This window comes from Numenius arquata, chromosome 8, assembly GCF_964106895.1.
Source record: "Numenius arquata chromosome 8, bNumArq3.hap1.1, whole genome shotgun sequence".
Classification (NCBI taxonomy): Eukaryota; Metazoa; Chordata; class Aves; order Charadriiformes; family Scolopacidae; genus Numenius; species Numenius arquata.
In genome coordinates, this window is record NC_133583.1 from 13,509,646 (window position 1) to 13,531,591 (window position 21,946).

The window sequence follows — 21,946 nt, forward strand, 5'->3', positions numbered from 1 at the left end:
GGGGGCGGGGCCCCCGAGCGCGGGAACGCCCAAACCACGACTCTGTGTCCCGCCCCCCCCCCCCTTGCCCCCTCATCCTCCCGCGACAGGCCAGGGAGAGCCACGAAAACCCACGAAACGGTTTTATTTGAACGACATAAAAAGGAGAGGGAGGGGCTGGCAGGGCCTGGTGTCACCCCGCCGCGACACCCTCCCACCCTAACATCAGAGCTTAAAAACATGGTTATTTTATAGACGGAGCCCCAGATACAGCCGTACTGCGGAGAACGCGGAAGCTGCTGTGGTGAATGGCATCCCTATGCTGCTGCCAGAGAAAGAAGCGTTGCCCGGGCAGGTGTCTCGGTGTCGGGACAGTCCTGGAAAAGGGGGTTTATCCGACGGAGGCCATGATGACATCCACGGGGAGCTCCTCGCTGCTGCGGGCGGTCACCTGCATCGTCACGGTGTCGGTCAGGACCAGGCGAGACCGTACCAGGAGGTCATGGCCACCCCGGAACACACCTGCAAGGGGGAGCGGGAGGAAGGAGTGAGTGCCCCCCTCCAAGCCTAAAAAGAAGGCTACTGCTTGGCGAGGACAGGTTTCCCACGGGGCAGTCTGGCAAATCCCTAGCACTCGAGGAGAGACCCTCGAGCGGCGCATTCCTCGTTCATTATAACATACCTGGGACTCTGATACTGTAAAACTCATGAAAGCAAAGTCTAAAATAATCTCCAGCTGAGAAGAGGTCCAAGAGCTCCCTCAGTGACTACCAGCCACTCATCTGAAAGCTCCAGTACACATCCATTTTGCTGGGCAATCGTGCTGTACTTTCCCCCCAAGGCTCACTCCAAACCAGGAGGCCACAGATCATGAAGACAGCAAATTCCACCCAGCTGAGCCCAGGGCTGATCCAAACATCCACCCCCCCGCCCCGATCCCAACACCAGCTGCTCTGTGCTTGTGGAGACAGAAACCATGGCAGGAACTAGCCTCCAAATCCTACCAGAGCACAGCTGGCTCCACCAAAAGTTCCTGCCCCGGTTTTCAACAGGCAGCTCCATGTGACCTCCCGAAGAGCTGCTCCTCAAGCAGAGACCTCACCCCACGGCTCACCTGCCAGGTACAACGTGTGGGAGTTCTTGTTATCTGGCACTTTATCCGATCGCTCGCAGGGCTGCATCCCCAGGAACTTCACGATATTACTAACTGCCTCTGTTAAGAAAAAATAAATAAAACAGGCTCCATGTCATGGGTGTCTTGACAGTGACACACAAAGAGCATCTAAAGGCGACTCAAGCCCTCCCTACATGTTAGGGATCACGCTCCTTGTCCTGAGGGACACATAGCATTGGCCAGCATTGTGTTTTTGGAGCCCACCAGGGGAAAACCCCACTGCCACCCAGTAATTCTGTTATCTGAGGCAGCAAAGGTGCAGCAGAGGCAGGAGGGTGAATGAGTCAGACAGCGGAAGCAGGAGAGCAAAGCTAGCTGCACGCTCACTGTGCAACCCTGATGGCCTGCTCGCTTCTCTGGGGACAGATGCAGGAGGAAGAAGACACATGTCCTTGGGAGGAATTTGAAAAGGCCTCGGGGAATGTATTTCAAGCCCAAGGCGCTGTGTAAGGAAGCACAGAGATGGCTATAGGACAACTACACCCTTCTAAGCCATCAAAGGGACCAAGTTTTTACAGGCTTCTCAGAAACAACAAAAGGAGTCTTTAATACCTGATGAAAGTGAAGAGGGCTCACACCACAAGCCTGCCCACCAACCTCATGTCTTCTGCTCTTTGCATCTTTTTTTATTAGTCTTGAGTCCTAAGGTCAGAGCACCTCCTCCTTTCGCAGAAGGGAAGTGGGAGCTCACAGCTGAACTATGGTCTGTCTGGTTGGGAGGGTAGAGTGAGAGAGCAACGCAAGATGTTCTCTTGCCTCCCACAACCCAGCTTGGTCTCCACAGGGCCCAGAACACTCATTTGGTTTTCTGAAACCTGAACTAACTTGTTATCACAGTAACTGTAGCTCTGCGTTTAAGAGCTGCGGTGAATTAGTTTGTGAAGGGCTTTGCCCCATTAGCCTTCTTTCTGTGAGAGATGTAAAGAGACTGCGTCTCCGGACTCTGCCTGCTGGAGGGAGAGGAATGTTGAGAGCTCTGCTGGGCTCAGACACCCCCTTACCTTCAAGGGTTTTAATAGCAGATAAAGTAAAGGTCTCTTCCTTTTCAAACTCATCACCCACTTCATCCCAGGCTGCTCCAAAGTTTGGCTTCAGAACTCGCTGGATGTGATCAGCCACTGTTACCTCCAGGTCTTCAAGCTGATGGTAGAATAGGTTCAAGTGAAACATGGTTGGTTGTAACCCTGCTCTCTCTAGAGCAAGTTTTAGACTGGATTCCCTGAGATCAGGTGAATGTAGGAGACAGCCTCCACTTCCACTCAGGAGTATGTCAGAGCAAGCCCTGCCCCTTCTGATCTGCTCATGCAAATAATACTTCTTTGAGCAACTGCTTGGCCTGGGAAAGCCGCTGGCCATGCCATTCCCAGGGCTTACAAAGCAAGTTCCCGTTCCGAGCATAGCCCTTGGCCTGACAGAGATCAAAGCACTGGACGAATGCCCAGAAGAGAGGAGAAAAGCTAAGAAATAGCTGCTGGTGCGCACACAGATGTAGTGTATGCTTCCCTGAAATGCACATAGGCTTGCAATTGGCCTTTCTGGCCCATCGTCTTGTCTGCTGGTAAAGTACAGCAAGAGAGTGTCAGGCACATGCTATCTCCTAACGCTGTGTGCCGGGCTGCCTGAACTGCTGCAGTGACTACGTGTGTGCCCATCCCTCCAGAGCACGTATCGACGAGCAGTCGGTGCCAGAGCTGGGCAGACAGCAGCCTGCATTCATTTCCACAGAATTTCCTCCTGATTCTTGTTGAAAAACACGGAAGAGTTTGTTTAAATGGCACTCAAACGCCATGGTGACTGGTGGGATGCAGAGAAAGGAGTTAACCTTGCACATTCCACTGGGAAAAACCCTCCCACCCCTTCTGGGAGGAAGATGTGTCCTCAGTGACTCACTGCTCACCAGTGTCTCTAATCAGATTCGCAGCAGTGAAAGGCAACACACAGAAAACAGCCTCTGGAGCTAACAGGGCAAGCTGAGGTTGTGTCACAACATCTCTTCCTCTCCAGAGGGTAAACACCACCCTCTGTGAGCCAGTCCCAGTTTTTGATCAAGCATAAGTTCAGCTTCTTCCTTTGTGGTAAGACAGCCTGCTTGGAAACAGCAGAGCCTGATACAGAGGTGCTTCTGCAGCATCAGTGCTTTCATCAGTCTTGGTGCTGGAGAGGGAGGAGTCCCACCTTCCCCAGAGCAAGAACAAGGGTGGCAATCTGCCCGTATCAGGCAGGGCATGAGGCAATTAACTGTGCCACCACAGAGAGAGCAACTCATGGAGAATGGCCAATGGCCCTCTGACTCCACAAACGTTGACTGTGCAATCACTGGACCCCACAGGGCACTGCCAGCCAAGCTTGGAGGACACACCATGGCCCCCCAGAACGTAGGTATCCTGCAGTCAGGTGTCTGCCTGGAGAGCAACAGGAGGATACTCAATATGAGACAAAGCAAGCTCTCCAAACCCACATCTGCATCCTGGGACAAGCACCACAAGAGACAGCAATAACCCCCTCTTCATGCCGTGCTGCCCAGGTCAGTGTCAGTGGTCACATCACTGCTTGCAGGGATCTGAGTACAGATCACAAAACCCGTCAAAATGACTGCAGTTTCTGTGATCACGCCAAGTTCCTTACCACATACTCATCCTCGTAACCTTCATCATCCGTCTCACCCGTGTTCGGATCACAGTCCTTGACAGTGAACTTCATCATGCAGCTGAAGGTACAGGCCACTGGAAATGGGGGAGGAAAAGGCAAAGCTTGCGTTACCGCCAGAGTCCACTGTCCCAGGGCAGAAGGGGGCTGGGAAACTCGGGGCAGCTGGGTTCTCCCCCTCACTGTCAGCAGCACAGGCTTAGCTCTCCAACAGTTTCTGTCTCTCAAGGACAAGGTATTTATTTGTAATATTAAGTCTAGCAAACAGTAATAACAACAGTTTCATGATGGTTGTACAAGACCATAATCCTCAGATCAAGCACTATTACTGATGAACCTCAAGTTGTGCTGGGAATTCTAACTAAGCACGTCCCACCAGTGCCCTGTGAAGAGGCAAGAACCAATCCTAGAGATTGGTTCACACGCCTCTGAAATGAAACCACTTTGCGCTGCAACACAGCAGCTGGGAGAGGAAGTGGTAACTCATCTCCGAGAAGGTGGGCACTGCTGGGTGAAGGGCAGCAACACACGCAGGTGAGCGGTCCCAGAACACAAACCAGGGAGACCAGAGCACAGACAAGGCCTGGTCCATGGTGTGGACAGTGACAAATGAGGGGATGTTCAGTTCAAATAGACATCCCTGAAATTCTAGCGGTTTGTCCGAAATACTCCTTTGCTACTTGGAGCACCTGGGCACTCACAGCAATTTACAAGTACCGGCCTCCTCACATACTAACACAAAGAATAGACAGGCTAAGGAAGGTGCCAGGGTGCGTGGGGGAAAACCCAGCAGAGAGCTGAACGCTCCTCTGCCAGCTCCCATAGCCTGACCCGACCGTGCTACAGCACAAGGGAACCAGAAGAAGAGAAGAGAGGCTTGACAGCCCCCAAACAGCAAGGAGAAGTCATGCTCAGCATCACTCAGGGCTGCACCCACACACAGGCTATAAATATCTGGCTAGGATGCAAGGTAGAATTGTGTGGGGGCGAGGAACACAGTACGCTTAGTTTGGGGGACATCAGGAAAACACAGAGGGCAAACTGTTTACCTGCTGTCGGATCCTCTTCAGACAGTGCCACCAGCGTGTAGCAGGTACCCGGCTGGTTATACACCAGAGTTTTGGCAGGTACATAGCCAATGACCTCATACCCCTCTGTTGGCTCCATCTGCACCGTGACATTCTCCAGGATCTGATCGTTCAGGGTGTTTGTGCAGTCAAACTAAACAGGGAAGGGGAGAGCAGCAACAGCTTGAAGCTCCTCGCTATAGACCTCACAGCGGACTCACTTCAGGCAGAGTGGGAGCAGGGTGTCAACTTGCGAACCCCTTGCTCTTTGTGTTTCAACAGTGCATCTTGCTACCAGCTGGCTGGTTATAGGGCTCACGGGTTCCAGTTTAGTCACAGAGCAACCATGACTAAAAACTACACATTTAAATGCTTCAAGGGAGAAACTGAAACCCTGCAGGGGACTCCAGTGCTCCAGCAAACTCCCCCTCCCCCCTTCCTTAAAAAGAACCAGCACACAACTATCAGCACACTCTGCAACCCAGGCAGGAGCACAGACTCAGCAAGGGCAGGGATGTGTCAGCTTCTGACTCTTTCAGTTCACCAGTTAGTATGGAATGTTTTCCTCTAAGTGTACTTTGTCCTTTCTCCCCGGATAGTAATTCCCAGGTTAACTCTTTTCTGTATGGAAATGTGAGCACTGTGTCACATACATCTTCTCACTTGATGCTACAAGGACAGAGTGACTGACAGCACATGTGAAGATGATCCCTTGCATGGCTCAAACTAGGGGTAGTTTGAGCAAGTTTCAGCAAGCTTAATCATTTCGGCAAGTCTAAAATTGCTGATTAGACTTAGTTCCAGCTGCAATGACAAGTCACTTAACCTCATACAATTGCATCTGGTGGATGCACAACAGAAACAAAGATCAAACCCTATGAGGGCTGTGTCAGCGGTTCTGAGCTTTTGAGGACAGAGCTGGCTAAGGACAAAACACGGCCGCTCACAGGCTGGTGTAGGACTCACGGTGCCTTGAACTCCCCGAGGCCCAGGCAAAGATGCTGGGACATCGATCCTAACATCTCACATGTAGCAGCAGGGCGGTACAGCCAAGGCTGAGACGTACAGAAACAAGCACCTGTACTACACATGCTTGAACAAAAACGTAGGGGATGAAGAGCTCTCCCCCACCACGTCCCTTTCTTGGGTTCCTTTTTCAGCGTCTCGGATAGAGCTTCACTCTTTTATGCCCAAAGAACATGCTTGGGGACCCCGAGAAAAAAACACAGTTTCCCTTGCCAACTGCTCAGTAAGAACAGCCCCACCTAGTGCTTCTCCGATTTATTTGGACTGTACGTGTAAGCATTGTTCAGCCACACACACACACTCCCTAATAATCTTTTTCTGTGGATCTGCTGCCCTGGTTGAGACACTGAGGATTCCTCATTGCAGTGACGAGCTCTGAACACAGATATCCCTGAGCTATTTCTTCCCAGCGGAGCTTTTAACAGATCAGGAGCTTATTTTCCAATCCTCTTTCAGCACCACATGCCATAGCTACCCACCTGGAACACCATGTGGCTGACAAACGTGTGCTTGGTACAACGAACCACGTACTCCGTTTCCAGCTCTGTCAGGGCAACAGGCTCTGGGGAAGACTTGAAGAGCGGGCCCAGTCCCCGAAACTCTGGAATTGCCCCCAGTTGCTCTGAAACAGAGGACACAGAAACCATTGCCTTCCCCAACCCACAGGAAGGTGTTAGCAGTTTCAAAGCCCTCATTTAAGCTGCCAGAAGGTGCTGCAGCAAGGAACTATCAAACATCCATAAAAGTTCACTGGGGACTTTTAAAATTAAAGGCAGAATCATCCTTTGCTGACATCTAGTGCAATCTAGACAGAACAGGACTGCAGGCACCCCCTACCCCCAGGAGGGAACAGCAGACTTGAAGTGGGGAGCCCATGTCACTCTGAAAGGAGATGGGAAAAAGCTAGAGGGGCCAGACAGACTCATCAAGAGGTGGCTGTTTCGTTCTCACAGACAGGTGTAGGAGAGGCCTTGCATCAGTTTACCTTGGAATATTTCTTGCCGTGTTGCTGCCACCTTCTCTGGCTGTTTGACTACAGCAACAGGGACATTTTCTGCAGGAGAAAAAGGAAAAAAAAGCCCAAAAGATTTGAACGTGAAGAGTAAGACTTAGAATCAGAAAACAGGTTAATGCCTGGAGAGGGATTTGACTAAGCAAAGGAAGGGAGCTCATTTCTCACCTTGCTATGGATTAGACCCCCGTATTTAGCTTCCTAAACACCTTTGGAACTGCACCAGCTCCAACACGGATTACCAGCTACTACTATTATTATTAGTTGGACTAAACCAAAACAGTAATGTGGGAGTAACCAGATTTGCTGGCTGTAGTCTTTACAGGAGATAAAATTCCACAAAATTCAACTAGGATGGAGGTCAGCAATTCCCAGCAGGCCCAATACAGCCTATTGTCCAAGGGCTGGAGCTGCTAGGGAATTACTAGCCGTTTGGACCAGCATTCAGGGGACTGTTCCTCACCTGCTCTTTGCTCAATGATAGGAGCCGTTGCCAAAGGAACGGATTTCAAGTCAAAGGGTTTTTCGGAGGGCTCCAGGGTGTACTGATGCAGAGCCCTCTCCAGGCCAGGGATGGACACCGTCAAACCTGGAGACAGAAGGGACAGGTTACTGAAACCACAGATAATGCCAGTTCATGTTCACTTATTAAACCCGGAAGGAGGTGCAGACTTGTTTTGAGGACTTCCTGCATTACCATTCAGGATGTAGCCAGCATTGAGGGCTTTCTGCTTCTGCTCCAGAACATTCAGGTAGAAGGTGGCTCTGTCTCTCACTTCATTGTCATCATCCATCACACACCTGGGAGGAAAGGGGAAAACCTTCTTCAGTGCAAGGCAGCGAAGTCCACACCAATGAATCCAGGTGACTAAGCCACCTTACAGGGCCAGAAAGAACATGCCATTGAACACAACTGGCAATCTACTAGTAATTGTATTAGACAAGCAATCATCCACCACACTTTGAGGTGCTGAATGCAGTGGTGATCCCATCACAGGATCCTACTGCACCTTCTCAAGCCCACAGCTAGAAGAGACTAGACATGCATGATGATACTAACAAGCTCTCAAGCAAACACGGGTTTTCACCCAGGATGCTGAGAAACTCTGAGGTACAACTCACCTTTTCAGTAACACCAAAATACTGGGTAACATCTCCTCATTCTGGGCTCCAAACTTGGCCAGGGCACTTACAGCACCTGTTAACACAAGTCATGAAAAAAGAATTAGAAAGCAAAGAAATCACCTGAAGTTTCTTCCATTTCCTGGCCTTGTTCAAATGCCATGTCAGAGACAGCAGCAGTAGTATAAAGCATCACTGTGACTAGAAAGAGGCAGATGTATTACAGTGAAGTGGCTGCAACCTCCTCTGTCTAGTTTCAGAGTCACTGCAGCTCCCTCCCCATTTCTCAGCTTCTGGCCACCTCTTCCATCAATACTATTGCAGGATTTTGGCTGTGTAAAAAGATCTGCTCGGGACTAGAGCAAATCACAATCCTCAAAAGCAGAGGTGTTCATGCACTATACTTCCTTAAACATTTGTCACAGGGCAGACAGCTTTCCAGGTCTGTCTCTTACCTGCCCGGACTTCTTCATGCTCCAGGACAACCCTGTTGTAGATGAAGCGAATGTATTTGGAGGGGTTATTGGTCTTGGGCCCTTCCTGCCCCAAGAGGTGGAGGATACGAGTGGCCAGCACAGTGAACTCACAGTCCTCAATGAATTCGCAAAGGTGAGACAGGCCTGTCTCTTTGCTCTCTGAGTTCTCCTCAATGATGCTGATGATGCAGTCCACAATGGCTCGCTTGTACTCAAATCCACCCTGGGGAGCAAAGGCAACCGCTCAGCTGGAAAACTCGAAGGAAGTATTTTAGAGACTCTGAACTAGCCAGACAGGAAAAAAAATTACCTTTGCAAAGGTCACTCACACTCAGTGCTTTTAATCTGTGTTTGAAAAGAGAGGGGCAGTAATGCTGCCCTCGCTTTTCACCCTCTTTATGTCCAGAGGACCAGCTAATATTCAAGCTCACTTGCCATCTCCCTTCAGGACGGCTACAGTGAAGAAAAAAAAGCAAGTCCTAAAGAGGGTGAAAGAATCCATCAGCCTGAAGGGTTTATATCTCCTTCAAAATCCTCCGCTGCTAGAATTAGTGCATAAAAACAGCCATATGGGAGGAGAAAAAACACAACCCTCTTTCCCTTTAGCACCAGACATCTGAGGATGAATCACAAGAGAAATATATTAAGGATCATATCTGCCACAGCAGGACCCAGCAAATAGCCCCATTAGTGTGGGAAGACAGGTGATCAATACCTCCCCAGGCACACCCCATAACCTGACACGCCATTAGTGCCTGGTTATCTTCAGACGTTATTTACTGCTGTCCTCAATACACACTAAGGGATTAAACCACACGCTATCCTCCGCCAATTACATGCACAGTGCAGGGCATCTGGGGGATCTTTCTAGAGCACTTTGGATTAGAAAAGCTGTAATATAGAATGGTTTGAACTACAAAACCACATTCAGAATGATACCATCCACCCACAGAAAATCTGGGAAAGGAGAATGGTCCATTTTTCACAGCAGCAAAATGAGAGGCTCTGGTTTGTTCCCAAACGAGAGGCTGTAATTGGCAGAAAGTGATGTCAGAGCAAGCAGCGGTGCCAGCTGTGCGGCAGGCACATTCACTTATTTAGAAATGGCCTCAGCAAACCTCTGTAAAGCTGTCTTTCTGCAACTCTATGTCTGACTGAATGCAGAGAATGGTTATAGGTTCTCATGATCCCCTCACTGCCACAGCACAGAGAACAGAACAAAAGCAGTCCTGTGTCATCAATAAATAGGTTGTTACCAAATCTTTGTGTACAAGGCAAAACTTCTTGGAATTTGCTGTCAAAGTATAAAAGAAAACTGGTTCAAATGTGAAAACATGGACTGCCAACAGATCTGCTGTTGCCTGCATTTGCTTTGGGAGTTAATAAACCCCCAGAAAAATCAAAGAATGAAAACCACGTTAAAAATATGCCTGGCAGTATGCATATAACTATTGTGCACAGCTGGCCATTTCTGCCAGTTAAGATTGCAAACCTTTTAGAGAGAGTACAGCATTAGCAGTAAAAGCTTGACTCACAGGGGCCACTGTGCAGTCCATGCATACAAACAAGGAACACAAAGTAGTTGTCCTGCAAACTTACCTCTTCCCGAAGCATAGTGAAGAGAAAGTTCATGAGGACGGCGTGTTTGCGAGGATACTTCTGACACAGTGCATTGATGGCCTGCACCACCACAACCTGGAGGAAAAGTAGGGCAGGAAAAAATAGTTGAATTGTGCCACTTTTGTGCTGGTCCTTAGCCTGGGAACTATGGGTTTGCCTTTACTTATCCAGGAGGTACAATCCTAGGAATTGGAGGAAACTGATCTTTATGCATTGGCCAGCCCCCAGCAAAAGCCCACACCCACTGGAAAGAAGAAAAAGAGATTTAATTCTCAAAGGGCATCTCCCCAGAAGAGAGCATGTGACTTTGGAGCTGAGTGCTGTACAACCGAGGCATGGCTTTGGCCGATAGCCTCAGATTCTTCCTCCTCCCTGCAAATACTCTGCAGCCTAGATCCTGGAAGCAGCTCCAGACAGGTTTCAGAGTACACACACAAACGTGGACAAAGACCAAAGGGTTTCTTAGGATCCTGCATGTTCTTCTTCCTCCCACTTCCTTACTTTGAACTCATCTGAGATTTCTGACATGAAAGAAGAGATCTGCTTCATGAGCCGGTCGATGCTGCTCTCACTGCCGGTTTTCAGCAGCGTGGTGATGGCCAGGGTGGCTATGCTGCGGTTGGAGTCCGTCACAAGGTTCTCCAGGTCTAGATTACAGGCAGTCACAGCAGAGGGGTGCTTCATGGCCACCTAGAGCAGAGAAGGAAGAGTGGAAATCACTCAATAGATGCAAAAGGCCCAGCTGGCAACAACCACCCGATTTTTATAAGCTCTCACTCCTTCCTCTAAAAATAAATGCTACAGATTGTACATGAAGGTTATCTCAGACAAACAACTCGTCTGAGGTTAAAGTAACAAGGTCTCTCTTCCTGCAGAACTGCATCTCTTGCTGGAAGAGAAGCAGTAGTAATAAACAATCTTTTACTATTTTTATCTCTCTCTATTTTCCTCTATATATTAAGAAAAGAAAGCTGTGAACTCCCAACAAAAATTCAGCAAGCCTAGCTGTGCAGAACAGCTTTGTGGGTGGAAGCACAGCATTTACCAGACACTGCCATTCTGTTTGGGGTTCTTTTTTCTTTTTTAAGAGTTTACAAGGTCAAGGGAAAAGCTGGAGCAAAAACTGCCAGGGAGCAGACAAGAAGCAGCATCAAGGTCTGATCCCTGTTCTATAAGGAGCTCCTTCACCACGGGAAGCTCAGAAGGGAAAGCAGTAACACGTAAGACCAGTGAGCCCCTTATAGAGACCTGTGAAAATGATTGCTTTTTTTTTCCTTTTCCTTTTGTAAAGTGTTCTTTAAGGGTTTATTCCATTCAGAAAGCAATTATATGTAAGGCTATAGCCCAGGGCAGAGGTTATTCACACAAAATCGTCACATAATCTGCCCCCCTTTCTCTTCTGAAGCCTGCACCTTCCTGCACATGAGAAACTATTACAGCTCCCAAGAGACCCGCTCCTACCTTGTTGAGGGTACGGACAGCTGCGTACCTCAGTGCTGCTTTTGGGGAGCTGCAGAACAGCTGCAAAACTGTAAGGCAGGAAAACCAACAAAGGCAGATGTTTAGGCAATCTATTATTGAGAAGTGATCCACACCTAAAGCAAGAGTTCCAATGAAGAGACAGCTGCAAGCACACACAACCAGAAGCACGCTTAAGAAGCAACTGTGAGTTTACCAGCCTCCTCCCTCCCTCCCTATTGTCCTTTTCGCCACACATCTCTGCTGACAACTAGGTCTTACCCACCTCTCTCTTTTTCCATGGTGCTGCCATCCCTCGCTCCTCTTGAAAGCCAATTTCATACCATGTCATCTTTCCTATTAAGTCAATTTGAACTGCTGTTCTCAATTTCTATGCAAACCCTGTTCCTTTCCCAGGGCTGGCCCATGAAGGGCACACTCCCTGTGCAGAGAAGTGACACACAGCCTCCCTACCTGCCAACAGTCCCAGCTCAGGACAACCTCTGGACTGGACTGAGCTGGGAAGACAGGACCCCAACAGCTTGGCTTCTTGCAGTGTTACACTCAGTCTAAAGCAGGGAGATTTATCAGTTAGAATTCAGCCCTGTTTCACAGGAAAAAAAAGACCCCTCCAGTAACCCGCACTTGAATACACCAGGCAAATACCGTTACAGGAGCAAAGCTATTCACACCCAGCCACAGGCTCTCAGCAGCAGCATAAAGCAACAAAGGGCATGGCAGCATTACAAGCCTGAAACTACACAAGGTCCTTGTTTCTTGGGGTGTTCAGCAGGTGCCACCACTGCAGGCCCATAATTCCCTCACAGCACCACGAGCATCCCACTTACCTGAGACAGCTGGAGCCAGCTCTTTGGCAGTGCAGTTGGGCAGGTTAACAATGGCAGACGCAGCTTCATAGACCACCATCTCGTGCTTGTTTCTCAGGCAGCTCTCGATGAAATCGAACAGGGGGCTATCACGGCTAAGGGAAAAAAAAACCCACAAGAATGAATTAAAACAAAGGTGCTAACAGAAATGAAGAATCTGGCAGCAGAAATAGGCAGGTCCTATAGCCTGTGAAAAGTTAAAAGCAGCCATAAATCCACTGTTCCCAGTTTTGACAGTGGTCATTATACAGTATTTCCATCATGCTTGAGCCGGAAGTCAGGCTGCCCAGGCTGTCTGAGAAGGCACCCTCTGCTTTATGAGCTAAAGGGAATCTCCCTTTGCCTTCACACACTCAGAGCTCACCGTACACACCAAAGTCTTATCCACATGGAAGTCACAGTACACATGTGATAGAAATAATTATGGAAGACAGAGAAAATGATGTAGAATATCTCAATAAAGAACAGCCATGCAAAACAGGCAAGAGAAACACAGAAGTGTTCAATGGGCAAGCACATACACAGACAAAACTCACAGAAGCTGTGCCATAACAACGTAAAAGCATCCTGTATTTTCTATGCTGCCCTTTAACCAACAATAAGAGGGTAGAAGCTGCACGCTGCTCTTCAAAGACAGAAATAATTGCCTTCATGACATGGCAAGTGAGCCTGCAAGAGGAGGTGGAAGCAGGACCCGAGGAAATTGTTCCAGCAGGGCAAAGGAGCCTCCTCACCTGCCAGCCTCTTCCTCCAGCAGCTTGCTGGCTATTCGAATCATCATGCAGTAGGCAAATGGTGACTTGAGGCCGTGGCGGGTGAACTTGCTGAGCATCTTGTTGACTGCCAGGCGGTCATTCTTCCGCACGTGGTAGAGCAAACCCAGAGCATGATACTGCGCAGGGAAAGAGACCGTCACAAACCCACGATGTGTTCTTTCCGCTTTTATCCCCTCTGTTGCCCAGAAGTGCCTGGCTGAGCTCTAGTAGTTTGCTCCACTCCCAGCTGCTGCCTACTATTCCCTGTGCTGGCAGTGAGCTTCCTACCTGCACCATGATATTGTCACTGGAAGCTGCCTCCTGAGCCTCGTTCACCCAGCGTTTTACCACATCATAACTGGTCTTCAGCAGGTGCTGAGGGGAGACAAGCCACAGACAACCCGTGAGGGAAGGATGGAGGAAGCTTTGGGAATTACAGCTCATATTAAGCAGCAGCAAGCCTTCCCCATGAGGGCACTGGCAGCAGCAACTTATAGATGAGCAGAGGATTAGCACATAGAGACCTGCAGAGACCCAGCTGTGACAGCTGTGGCCTCAAGAGGTCAATGATCTCCCACAAAGTCAGCACCAGTCCCTCAGTTCAGAAACTGGGGAACAGTGACAACGAAAGCCTGGAACTCCCAAGAGTTCAGTTCCACCACAGATGACTGCTTCCCAGCTTGACTGTCCCTCAGGCCCGGCCTACAGTGAGTACATACCAAGGAAGACACCAGAGCAGAGCTGGATACACTTGGCACTTTGTCAACAATGGCCTGCTTCATGTAACGCTCGATGGCCTGCAACATGGTACTCTGCAGGGAAAGGGAAACAACAGCTGATATGGAAAAGCCATTGGGACTGTGAAAGAGGAGATGCAAAGGCATAAAAAGCAGGGTGAAATGCAGGATGGGGTGAAGTAGGGAAAGGTGAAGGGCCTAAGGCTGCCCCAAGGGAAAAGTAGCACTTACATCAGTGATTTGACAGAGTGCTCTCACAGCAGGGCCTCGGTAATTGTCATCCTTCCCAGTCATGTCTTTGGTTAAGCTGGTTGAAAACAGGAAGCTCTCAATACAGTACTCCTCCTGAGCCAGCAGCTCTCAGGTGCTCGCACAGTGCACGCAGAGCAGCAGGCAGCCAACATCACAGCTGAATGCTGAGCAGGCAACTGCAGGTCTTGGGCAAGTCCCACCAGGGTGGGAAGGTGGGAGGAAAAGATCAGCACTCGGGTGGCAAGCCCATCAGCAGGCTGTACGAGCTCCTGATAGAGGCTGGAGTGCACACACATGGCCCTGAGGCATTTGCCTTCCTTAACGAACACTCATTCCCGCTTTTTCCCCAGGATTCCCGTCAGCGTGAGACAGTCTATGATGGGACAGGAGTTCATCACATCGCAGCACTCGGGACTGGCTTCTACCTGCTGCATGGCCTCTGCCCTCAGGAGACCCTGTACCCTCATGCTCCTGTCTCCTGAGACAGCACTGGCCTTTCAGTGGGATGATCAGCAACTGGGGAACTACAGAGGGAATTTTGTTTGCCAGTGAAGTCGCATCCTATGCTGTTAACAGGAGCAGTAAATCCCTGCCTACCTGTGAAAGCCTTGGGATTTATGCCAGACATCTTCAAAAAGCTTCAAGGCATTTAGATAGGAAAGTAGGAGTTTATGAAGCACCCTTTTGCAAAAGGGGAAAAAAAAATAGCAACACTGCCATATCATGTAACTAAAAGAGTCAGTCCAAACACCCGTGAGCATGGGATATGAGGACACAGAACATTTCATGTACATCACTAGGAGTTCAGTGTCTGTATTTTAGTGGCCTCTTTTAAAGAAAAAGTTTTTCCTCACCAAGGGCGTTCCCTATCCTCACCCTGCTTAGGAACTACAGTTATCTCCAAAAGGCTGGACAGGCATTACTGGAGGACACATGAATATAACAGTAAGAAAAGTGAAGTGACTGACCTGCTGGTAACAATGATTACATCTTCTGCAATAGAAGACATCTCCTTGATAGTCAGGTAACACATCCTGCGAAGAGTTGGCTGACAAGGAAAGAAGGAAGACAGACATTAGCTGAGAGGATGCCAGATAGGAAGGGATCTCAGTTTTCCCTGCTTCCATGATTTTATTGTGAAGATTAAGAACGTGATAACTTCAGAGAGCCCCAGTGCCCGAGTGTAAAAAACGTACAAAACCCTTATCCATTAACAAAACACACCTTCCTCTTCTAAATGCCTCAACCTTAGGGTGAAGCCACAGGAATACCAGATTTAGCTGGATCTACAGCTTCATCTTTTCACTTGTCATTCACGTGAACACAGAGAAAAGCTTTAAAATCATTAGATGAAGGCACTCTCTTGTCTCAAAAGCAAGAAAGCAAGCAATTTATGTTCCTGGGTCTGGGGATTTCTACACTGGTCTCATGATTTCAATGCCTTGTGGTTTGGGGCACAACTAGTGATGGCACTACTGCTGTGGGTGGGTTCCTGGCCTCCTCCAGGACACACTGTTGTTGACTCTCAGCAGGAAGCAGGATCTTCTAATGCTGGGCACAAAGCATAGTGTATTCTAGCTGATTATATGCTTGACCTGTGCCTAGCAAAATCTCAGGAGTTAAACAGCAATTCAGAGGGAGGAATCTCCATCTCAAGAACAGAGAATGTTTCCGCTAAGCTGCCACAAGGTCTGGGAAAAGCTAAGAAGCCAATCTCTGTTTCTAAACTTTCATCTTACTCTTCCCACTCAGATCCAGTAGCTCCAGGCAGGACGGAAAAGCCAATTGTATAAAAACACACATCTCGAGGCTGAAAAAGACACTGTTGACAACTTGTCCCACCAGATAAATACAGCAGAAAGCAATAAGCAGACTTACATCATTGGACTGAAACAGCTTGGTCATAGCAAAGAAGGATTCAGTAGCTTCCATGACACCAAGGTGCTCCCCCTAGAAGGTGTTTGGAAAGAAGGAAGGAAATCTCAGTTATCACAACCAGCTTTGGGCCTGCTGCAGGTGTCTCTGTATAGGTGTAAATTTTCTCTCCCTTACCTGGTTTATGAGATACAGGATCTTGGTGAGGATATGAGCACATTTTCGTGGGTTTATGGGAGTCTCATTAAATACTCGTGCCTGGAAACAAAGCACAGACAAGGACGCTGACACCAACATCCCCTTGTAAACACCGTCCTGTGTGGTCTTGGCCACTGATATAAACAATACATTGTGAGTGAGGTATGGCAAGATTTTTAATGACTTTGGATCAAATTTCTCCTCAATTCTTGTTGAACATGGAACCCTTTAAAACAGCTGGTTCTATAGTGTCATCCTGGGATCACAAACCCAAGTGCAATTAAGGTTTAAAGGCCAAATTCTTATCACACTTTCACCCACACAAGTCTGGATTTGTGCTAGCTAAAACACTACTCTTCTGACAGACACACACGAGCTCTGCAAGGCTAACAGGAGCCAACACTATTCACAACATTGCATGCAAACACATTACACTGAAACAACAGGGTCTGGGGACTGAGAAGTTTACCTGCTGTTGGATAGAAAGACATTTTTTTAGAGCAAATTCATAGACTATTCAATAACCACTCACACCCTGCTCATTAACTTTGTCACCTACAAGACATTTGGGATGTTGAAGGCCAATTTCCCAACCTTCCTGTTTTAGGGCGAGCTTTTCCAGATAATTTTATTCATTTTATTACTACTTATAGCTCACAGTCTTTAGTTCATTACAGATACCGCTTCAACCTTTTCCTTTCCTCCCTCCAACAATAAAATAAGAACTAACGGGAGTGGTGGCCATTTCTTTCAGAGCTAGCAGGACTGTAACAAACCCCCTCTTCCTTGCTGAACTTCTCCAGTGACCTACTTGAGAGAGGGAGAGACTCTAGAAGGGATGCACAAAAGAGAGCATCTGAGGATTTACCTCTTGCAAGACAGCACTCTTCTCCAGGTGCTGGAATGGGTTGGAACCCCCACCTGCAAAACAAAGAGAGTAAAAGTCTTTCCAGGGATAGTGCCTCGGGAAAGCAACTTTCTAACCATGCCCATACTTTAAAAACTGACTGAACATTTTGGGGTAACCTTTTCTCCCCGAACACCAAGCAACCAGATCTCCCTCTTTTAAGTAATATTGATTTGATATCTTCGTAGCAGTTAGGGAAGGCAGAGCAGATAGGACATTCTTTGATTTGTCATCCCCTCCAGAAGTCACTAGCCATGAGCTGAGGTAGTCTGATTAGCTGTAAATTAACTGTGTTCCACTGTTATCCCCACAGACCTATTTCCAGCCCCTGGGCTGGAAGCTTGCTGACAGTTAGAAAATCAATAAGACAGGCCTAGGAACAAAAGCTCAGACAAAAAGAGGCATCTCTTGCCAGACTGGTGAGTCAGAAGTGCTTTATCCCTCCTTTAAAAACAAATCAGGAGTCTACCAGTATTTTTGGCTCTATCACTAATTAAAAGAACAAGACAGCAGACTAGAGAGTCTGGACACAGAGTAACTTTCATTGTCCCACTTAATAGAATAAATTATATTAAATAATTAAAAACTTCACCAATTAAGGATGAAATAATCAGAGGGAAAAGCACTATCATTCTGCACGGTCTCTATTACCTCGCCTCCTAAGCACTTGTGAGCTGCTGCTTTTCAAAAGCTGCCAGCTATTGATAAGCAAGTTTTAATTAGTACCTATGTTCAGTCTGGCCTTGGGACAACACACAGCCTTTTCCAGCGCTGTTCCAATGTTTAACAAGCCTGATCTGCTAGAAAGCACAGGTCCTGGGCCCAGCTCCGATCTGACCTGGACTCGAAGCATCCTACGCTGGTGCCAGGAGCCTTTGCAAGAGTAAGCCTTACACTTAGGGGCAAACACATCCACACTCAGGCTCCTTCACAGTTCATAAACTGCCCTCCTCCGGCTCAGGAGAAGTTTGCAAATGCAGTAGGTGGCTGAACAAAGCACACACACTTATGTGGGGTTGAGGAGAGAAGAAAACAAGGGGAAAAAACAAAAACATCTCTAGTATGAGTATGAGCCAGTTCTAGTATAAGTATGTGAATATGTTCAAAAAAACCTGCCCAGCAGCACAGTATTTCCAATGGTCCAGCATGTCTACAATTCCTAAATCAGTTATCAACAACAGAGCATCAATTGCCTCTTCATCTTTCATAGGCCTAAAGATCTTGAAATATATTGTAAATGAGGTCTTGGTCCTCACAGCACTCTGTGTCAAAGTATTCTTCCATCATAGAAGAATGATGGAAATCTCCCCTTCTTTGGAGATTTTCAAGACCCGCCTGGATGCAGTCCTGACTAGCGTTCTCTAAGCAATCCTGCTTCAGCAGGGGAGTTGGACTAGATGATCTATATGGTCCCTTCCAACTCTAAAAAAAAAAATCAGTGAAATTCAGAAGGAGAAAGACATAGGGAAGACAGAGGCTGTGTGTTCAGAAAGCTCCTAATATTGGATGACTAACAACAATTTGTACTGATTTGCAGAGAAACAGTCGCTGACCAAGCAAGGATGTCAGAACAATTATAAGCCCAAAAGAGCATCTGAAAGTGCATTTCTGAGAGCCAGTGGAAACAGCCCATCAATGACTACCTAAACCATTCATGAATAGAAAAGAAACAGAAGCCAATTAAGCAGACACTCTCATCTCAACAAAAAGACTGATAAATCGATATAAGTGGATATAAAAGGCCTGTAAATTCAGTGATGATGCGCTCCACATAAGACCAAGAACAACGAGCACTCAGGATATACATTTGGACAGGTACACAATCCACAGTAGAAAGGTAGGTGCAGTAAATGCTAGCAATCTTCATTTGACACAGAATCAGTAGAATGAGAACTAAATGCAATAGCAAAGAAAAAATATCAGGAAGCGTGGAAGCAGCTGAGGCAGAAAGGATAAAGGAGATCTCTGTGGGCTCTCGGTATGAACAAAGTCAACACCATATTACAAGGAAGTGCATCTCCTGCCAGCCTTGGCGATAGGTAACACAATACCTGGAAGCATGTGGCAGGTGCAAATGAAGAATAGCCCCAAAAACAAAAGCCAAGAGCAATTCCCCTCCAACAGTTGCCTCACTACATTCTCTGCTTACCAAGACATCACTGGAGACTTTGGACAAGGGAAACAAGGGCATTTCATGCACATTCAAATAAAAAGCAAGCATAGTCATGTAGAACAATCACCAAGATCTACGCTGAATCAGTTTGCTTCAGGACGCACTGATTTGTTATGTACAGCAAGCTGCACAGAAAGCTTCACAGGAAGATGAAAAATACAATATAAGGCACAACCGTGAAAGTAAACACTGTCATATTCTAGCCTTGACTCCACCTGAATTACACACCCCATAAAATATCAACCTCTTCCTTACTACTCAGGCCTAAAGTTCTGAAAGGTCAAGCAATCACTTTGTGTTTCTTCGGTGCTCTCAGCCTTTCAGACCCACCAAAGCTGACAGCAATCTTGTTGGAAGAGCAGACCCTATGTGTTAGAAAAAGTGCCAAAACCTACAAACTGAATGCTACCCTGCCTTAGCACCGGGTTTGAGAGTTGGGCAACTGTCAACAGGGCTAATATGCCCAGTATTTAGTCTCCGACTCCACACCTGGAGATGCAGCAGGTAACCTCTGAGCATTGGGCCAATGCAGCTGGTTCAGCCTCTGGTTGCAGCCGTGAGGGGAGGGCAGCAGCAGACTGTGCTGGTGCCTCCACAGCACTTCTCATTGCGCTCCTGCGCGCATCAGCCGGCCCCGCTGCAAGGCTGGCATCAAGTCTCCCCTCACAGCTCCCACAGGGGTCACCCCTCACAGCCCCCATCCTCGCCCACAGGGGGGGGGTCACCCCTCACAGCCCCCATCCTCGCCCACGGTGGGGGGGTAACCCCTCACAGCCCCCATCCTCGCCCACGGGGGGGGGGTAACCCCTCACAGCCCCCATCCTCGCCCACGGGGGGGGGGGTCACCCCTCACAGCCCCCATCCTCGCCCACAGGGGGGGGGTCACCCCTCACAGCCCCCATCCTCGCCCACGAGGGGGGGGGGGGTCACCCCTCACAGCCCCCATCCTCGCCCACGGGGGGGGGGGTGTCACCCCTCACAGCCCCCATCCTCGCCCACGGGGGGGGGGTCACCCCTCACAGCCCCCATCCTCGCCCACGGGGAGGGGGGTCACCCCTCACAGCCCCCATCCTCGCCCACAGAGGGGTCATCCCCCACAGACTCCATCCTTGCCCACAGGGGGGTCATCCCCCACAGCTTCCATCCTTGCCCACAGGGGGGGGTCTCCCCTCACAGCTCCTCTCTTACCTACAGGAAGGGGTCTCCCCTCACAGCTCTCCCCTACTACCCACAGCGGGGGTCTCCTCTCACAGTTCCCCCTTTACCTACAGGAAGGGCCTCCCCTCACCGCCCGACTCCCCCCGCCTCCCCTCACCCGACTCCTCGTCCTTCTTGTCGAACTTCTTCAGCATGGTGCTGCCGAGCGGCCCCTCGGTGAGTCCCTCCTCGCCCCGTGCCAACCCCGATCCCGATCCCGATCCCGCTGCCACTGCCGGTGCCACCGCCCGCCCCTTCCTGCTCCCCGCCCCTTCCTGCCAGCCTGTCACTGCCGCCGTCGCGCGCCGCACTGCGCAGGCGCGGACCCGCCCTCCCTGACGTGGCTCCCGGCGGCGGCCCGAGCCGCGGGGGTGTGGCGCGGAGCGGTGACTGACAGGAGAGGGGGCGGGGACCGACGGGGAAGGGTGCGGTCTGATTGGCGGAGGGGCAGGGGCGGGGCTAGGAAGGGGTCTGGGGCTGGGGGCGGCACTGGGGGCACTGGGAGGTGGGGGGCATACTGAGTCTGGGGGATACGCTGGGGCCGGAGGGTAGTGGGGCTGGGGAGGGCACTGGGGGCACTGGGAGGTGGGGGGGTATACTGAGTCTGGGGGATACGCTGGGGCCGGAGGGTAGTGGGGCTGGGGAGGGCACTGGGGCCAGGGGACACAGTGGAGGTGACACAGCATGGGAGGGGCCACACCGGGACTGGGAGGGGGCACTGGGGCTGGGGCAGTACTGGCACTCTGGGGGGACTGGGAATAGGGGGAGCATACTGGGCCTGAGGGACATTGGGACCGGGGAGGGCACTGGGCCTGAGGTGGGAGACGCTAGGACAAGGGGACACGCTGGAGGAGACACAGCATGGGGGGGCCACACCAGGAGTGGGAGGGGGCACTGTGGTCACTGGGAGGACACTGGGCAGGGGGACACCCTGGGGGCGGCAGGGTAAGGGCCAGGGTGGGGCACGGGGGTGCTCAGGGGACAGGGGGGCCAGAGGAAGGCGGGGGCACACTGGGACTTGGAGAGGGGCGATGGGGCATGCGGTGGGAAGGGGGAGATGCTGACAGGGGCTCAGTGCCCCTGGAATGAGGGGGGCAGTGGGGAAGAACCCCCTTCTGGGGTCGTGTGGTTGTCACCTGGACTGCCTGCCCTGGAGTGTCCCTGCTGTGACATAGAGTCTCCAGCAGCTCCTCCCGTGTCCCCACTGCCACCAGCACCCCATCCTGTACCCTGCACCTGAAAACCTCCAGGCTCGGCCCCATGGCACCCACCCCCTACAGCTGAGTGTTCCTGGTGGTCCAGTGCTGCCCGGGCATCGCCTGAGCCCTGGGGCCGGCAGGGAAGGCAAAGGACCAGTTACTCACCCTGCCACCTCACCCCAACCC

The 21,946-nt window shown here is 49.9% G+C and overlaps 1 protein-coding gene across 1 annotated transcript; it reads right to left on the reverse strand.

Annotated features, from left to right (window-relative positions):
• Window positions 1–105: 105 nt before the first annotated feature.
• COPG1 (COPI coat complex subunit gamma 1) lies at window positions 106–20,805 on the reverse strand. Its single transcript, XM_074151316.1, has 24 exons — window positions 20,680–20,805; window positions 17,153–17,205; window positions 16,264–16,344; window positions 16,090–16,161; window positions 15,180–15,259; window positions 14,191–14,266; window positions 13,942–14,034; window positions 13,511–13,597; window positions 13,202–13,359; window positions 12,429–12,562; window positions 11,584–11,651; window positions 10,624–10,812; window positions 10,102–10,197; window positions 8,482–8,725; window positions 8,027–8,102; window positions 7,602–7,705; window positions 7,368–7,493; window positions 6,878–6,946; window positions 6,372–6,514; window positions 4,849–5,020; window positions 3,779–3,876; window positions 2,155–2,293; window positions 1,094–1,192; window positions 106–501 (listed from the first exon to the last, which is right to left on the reverse strand). Exons 1-24 carry the CDS (start codon window positions 20,714–20,716, stop codon window positions 371–373), a joined length of 2,625 nt encoding a protein of 874 aa, XP_074007417.1. The 5' UTR covers window positions 20,717–20,805; the 3' UTR covers window positions 106–370.
• Between the last annotated feature and the right edge of the window lie 1,141 nt (window positions 20,806–21,946).

Excerpts from the sequence above, each read along its gene's own strand:
- COPG1 (XM_074151316.1), bottom strand. The coding sequence starts at position 20,716 with ATGCTGAAGAAGTTCGACAAGAAGGACGAGGAGTCGG. Across the intron at positions 8,726-10,101 it reads TCACTATGCTTCGGGAAGAG|GGTGGATTTGAGTACAAGCG; the intron begins GTAAGTTTGCAG and ends TTTGCTCCCCAG. Across the intron at positions 1,193-2,154 it reads TGCTATTAAAACCCTTGAAG|AGGCAGTTAGTAATATCGTG; the intron begins GTAAGGGGGTGT and ends TTTTCTTAACAG.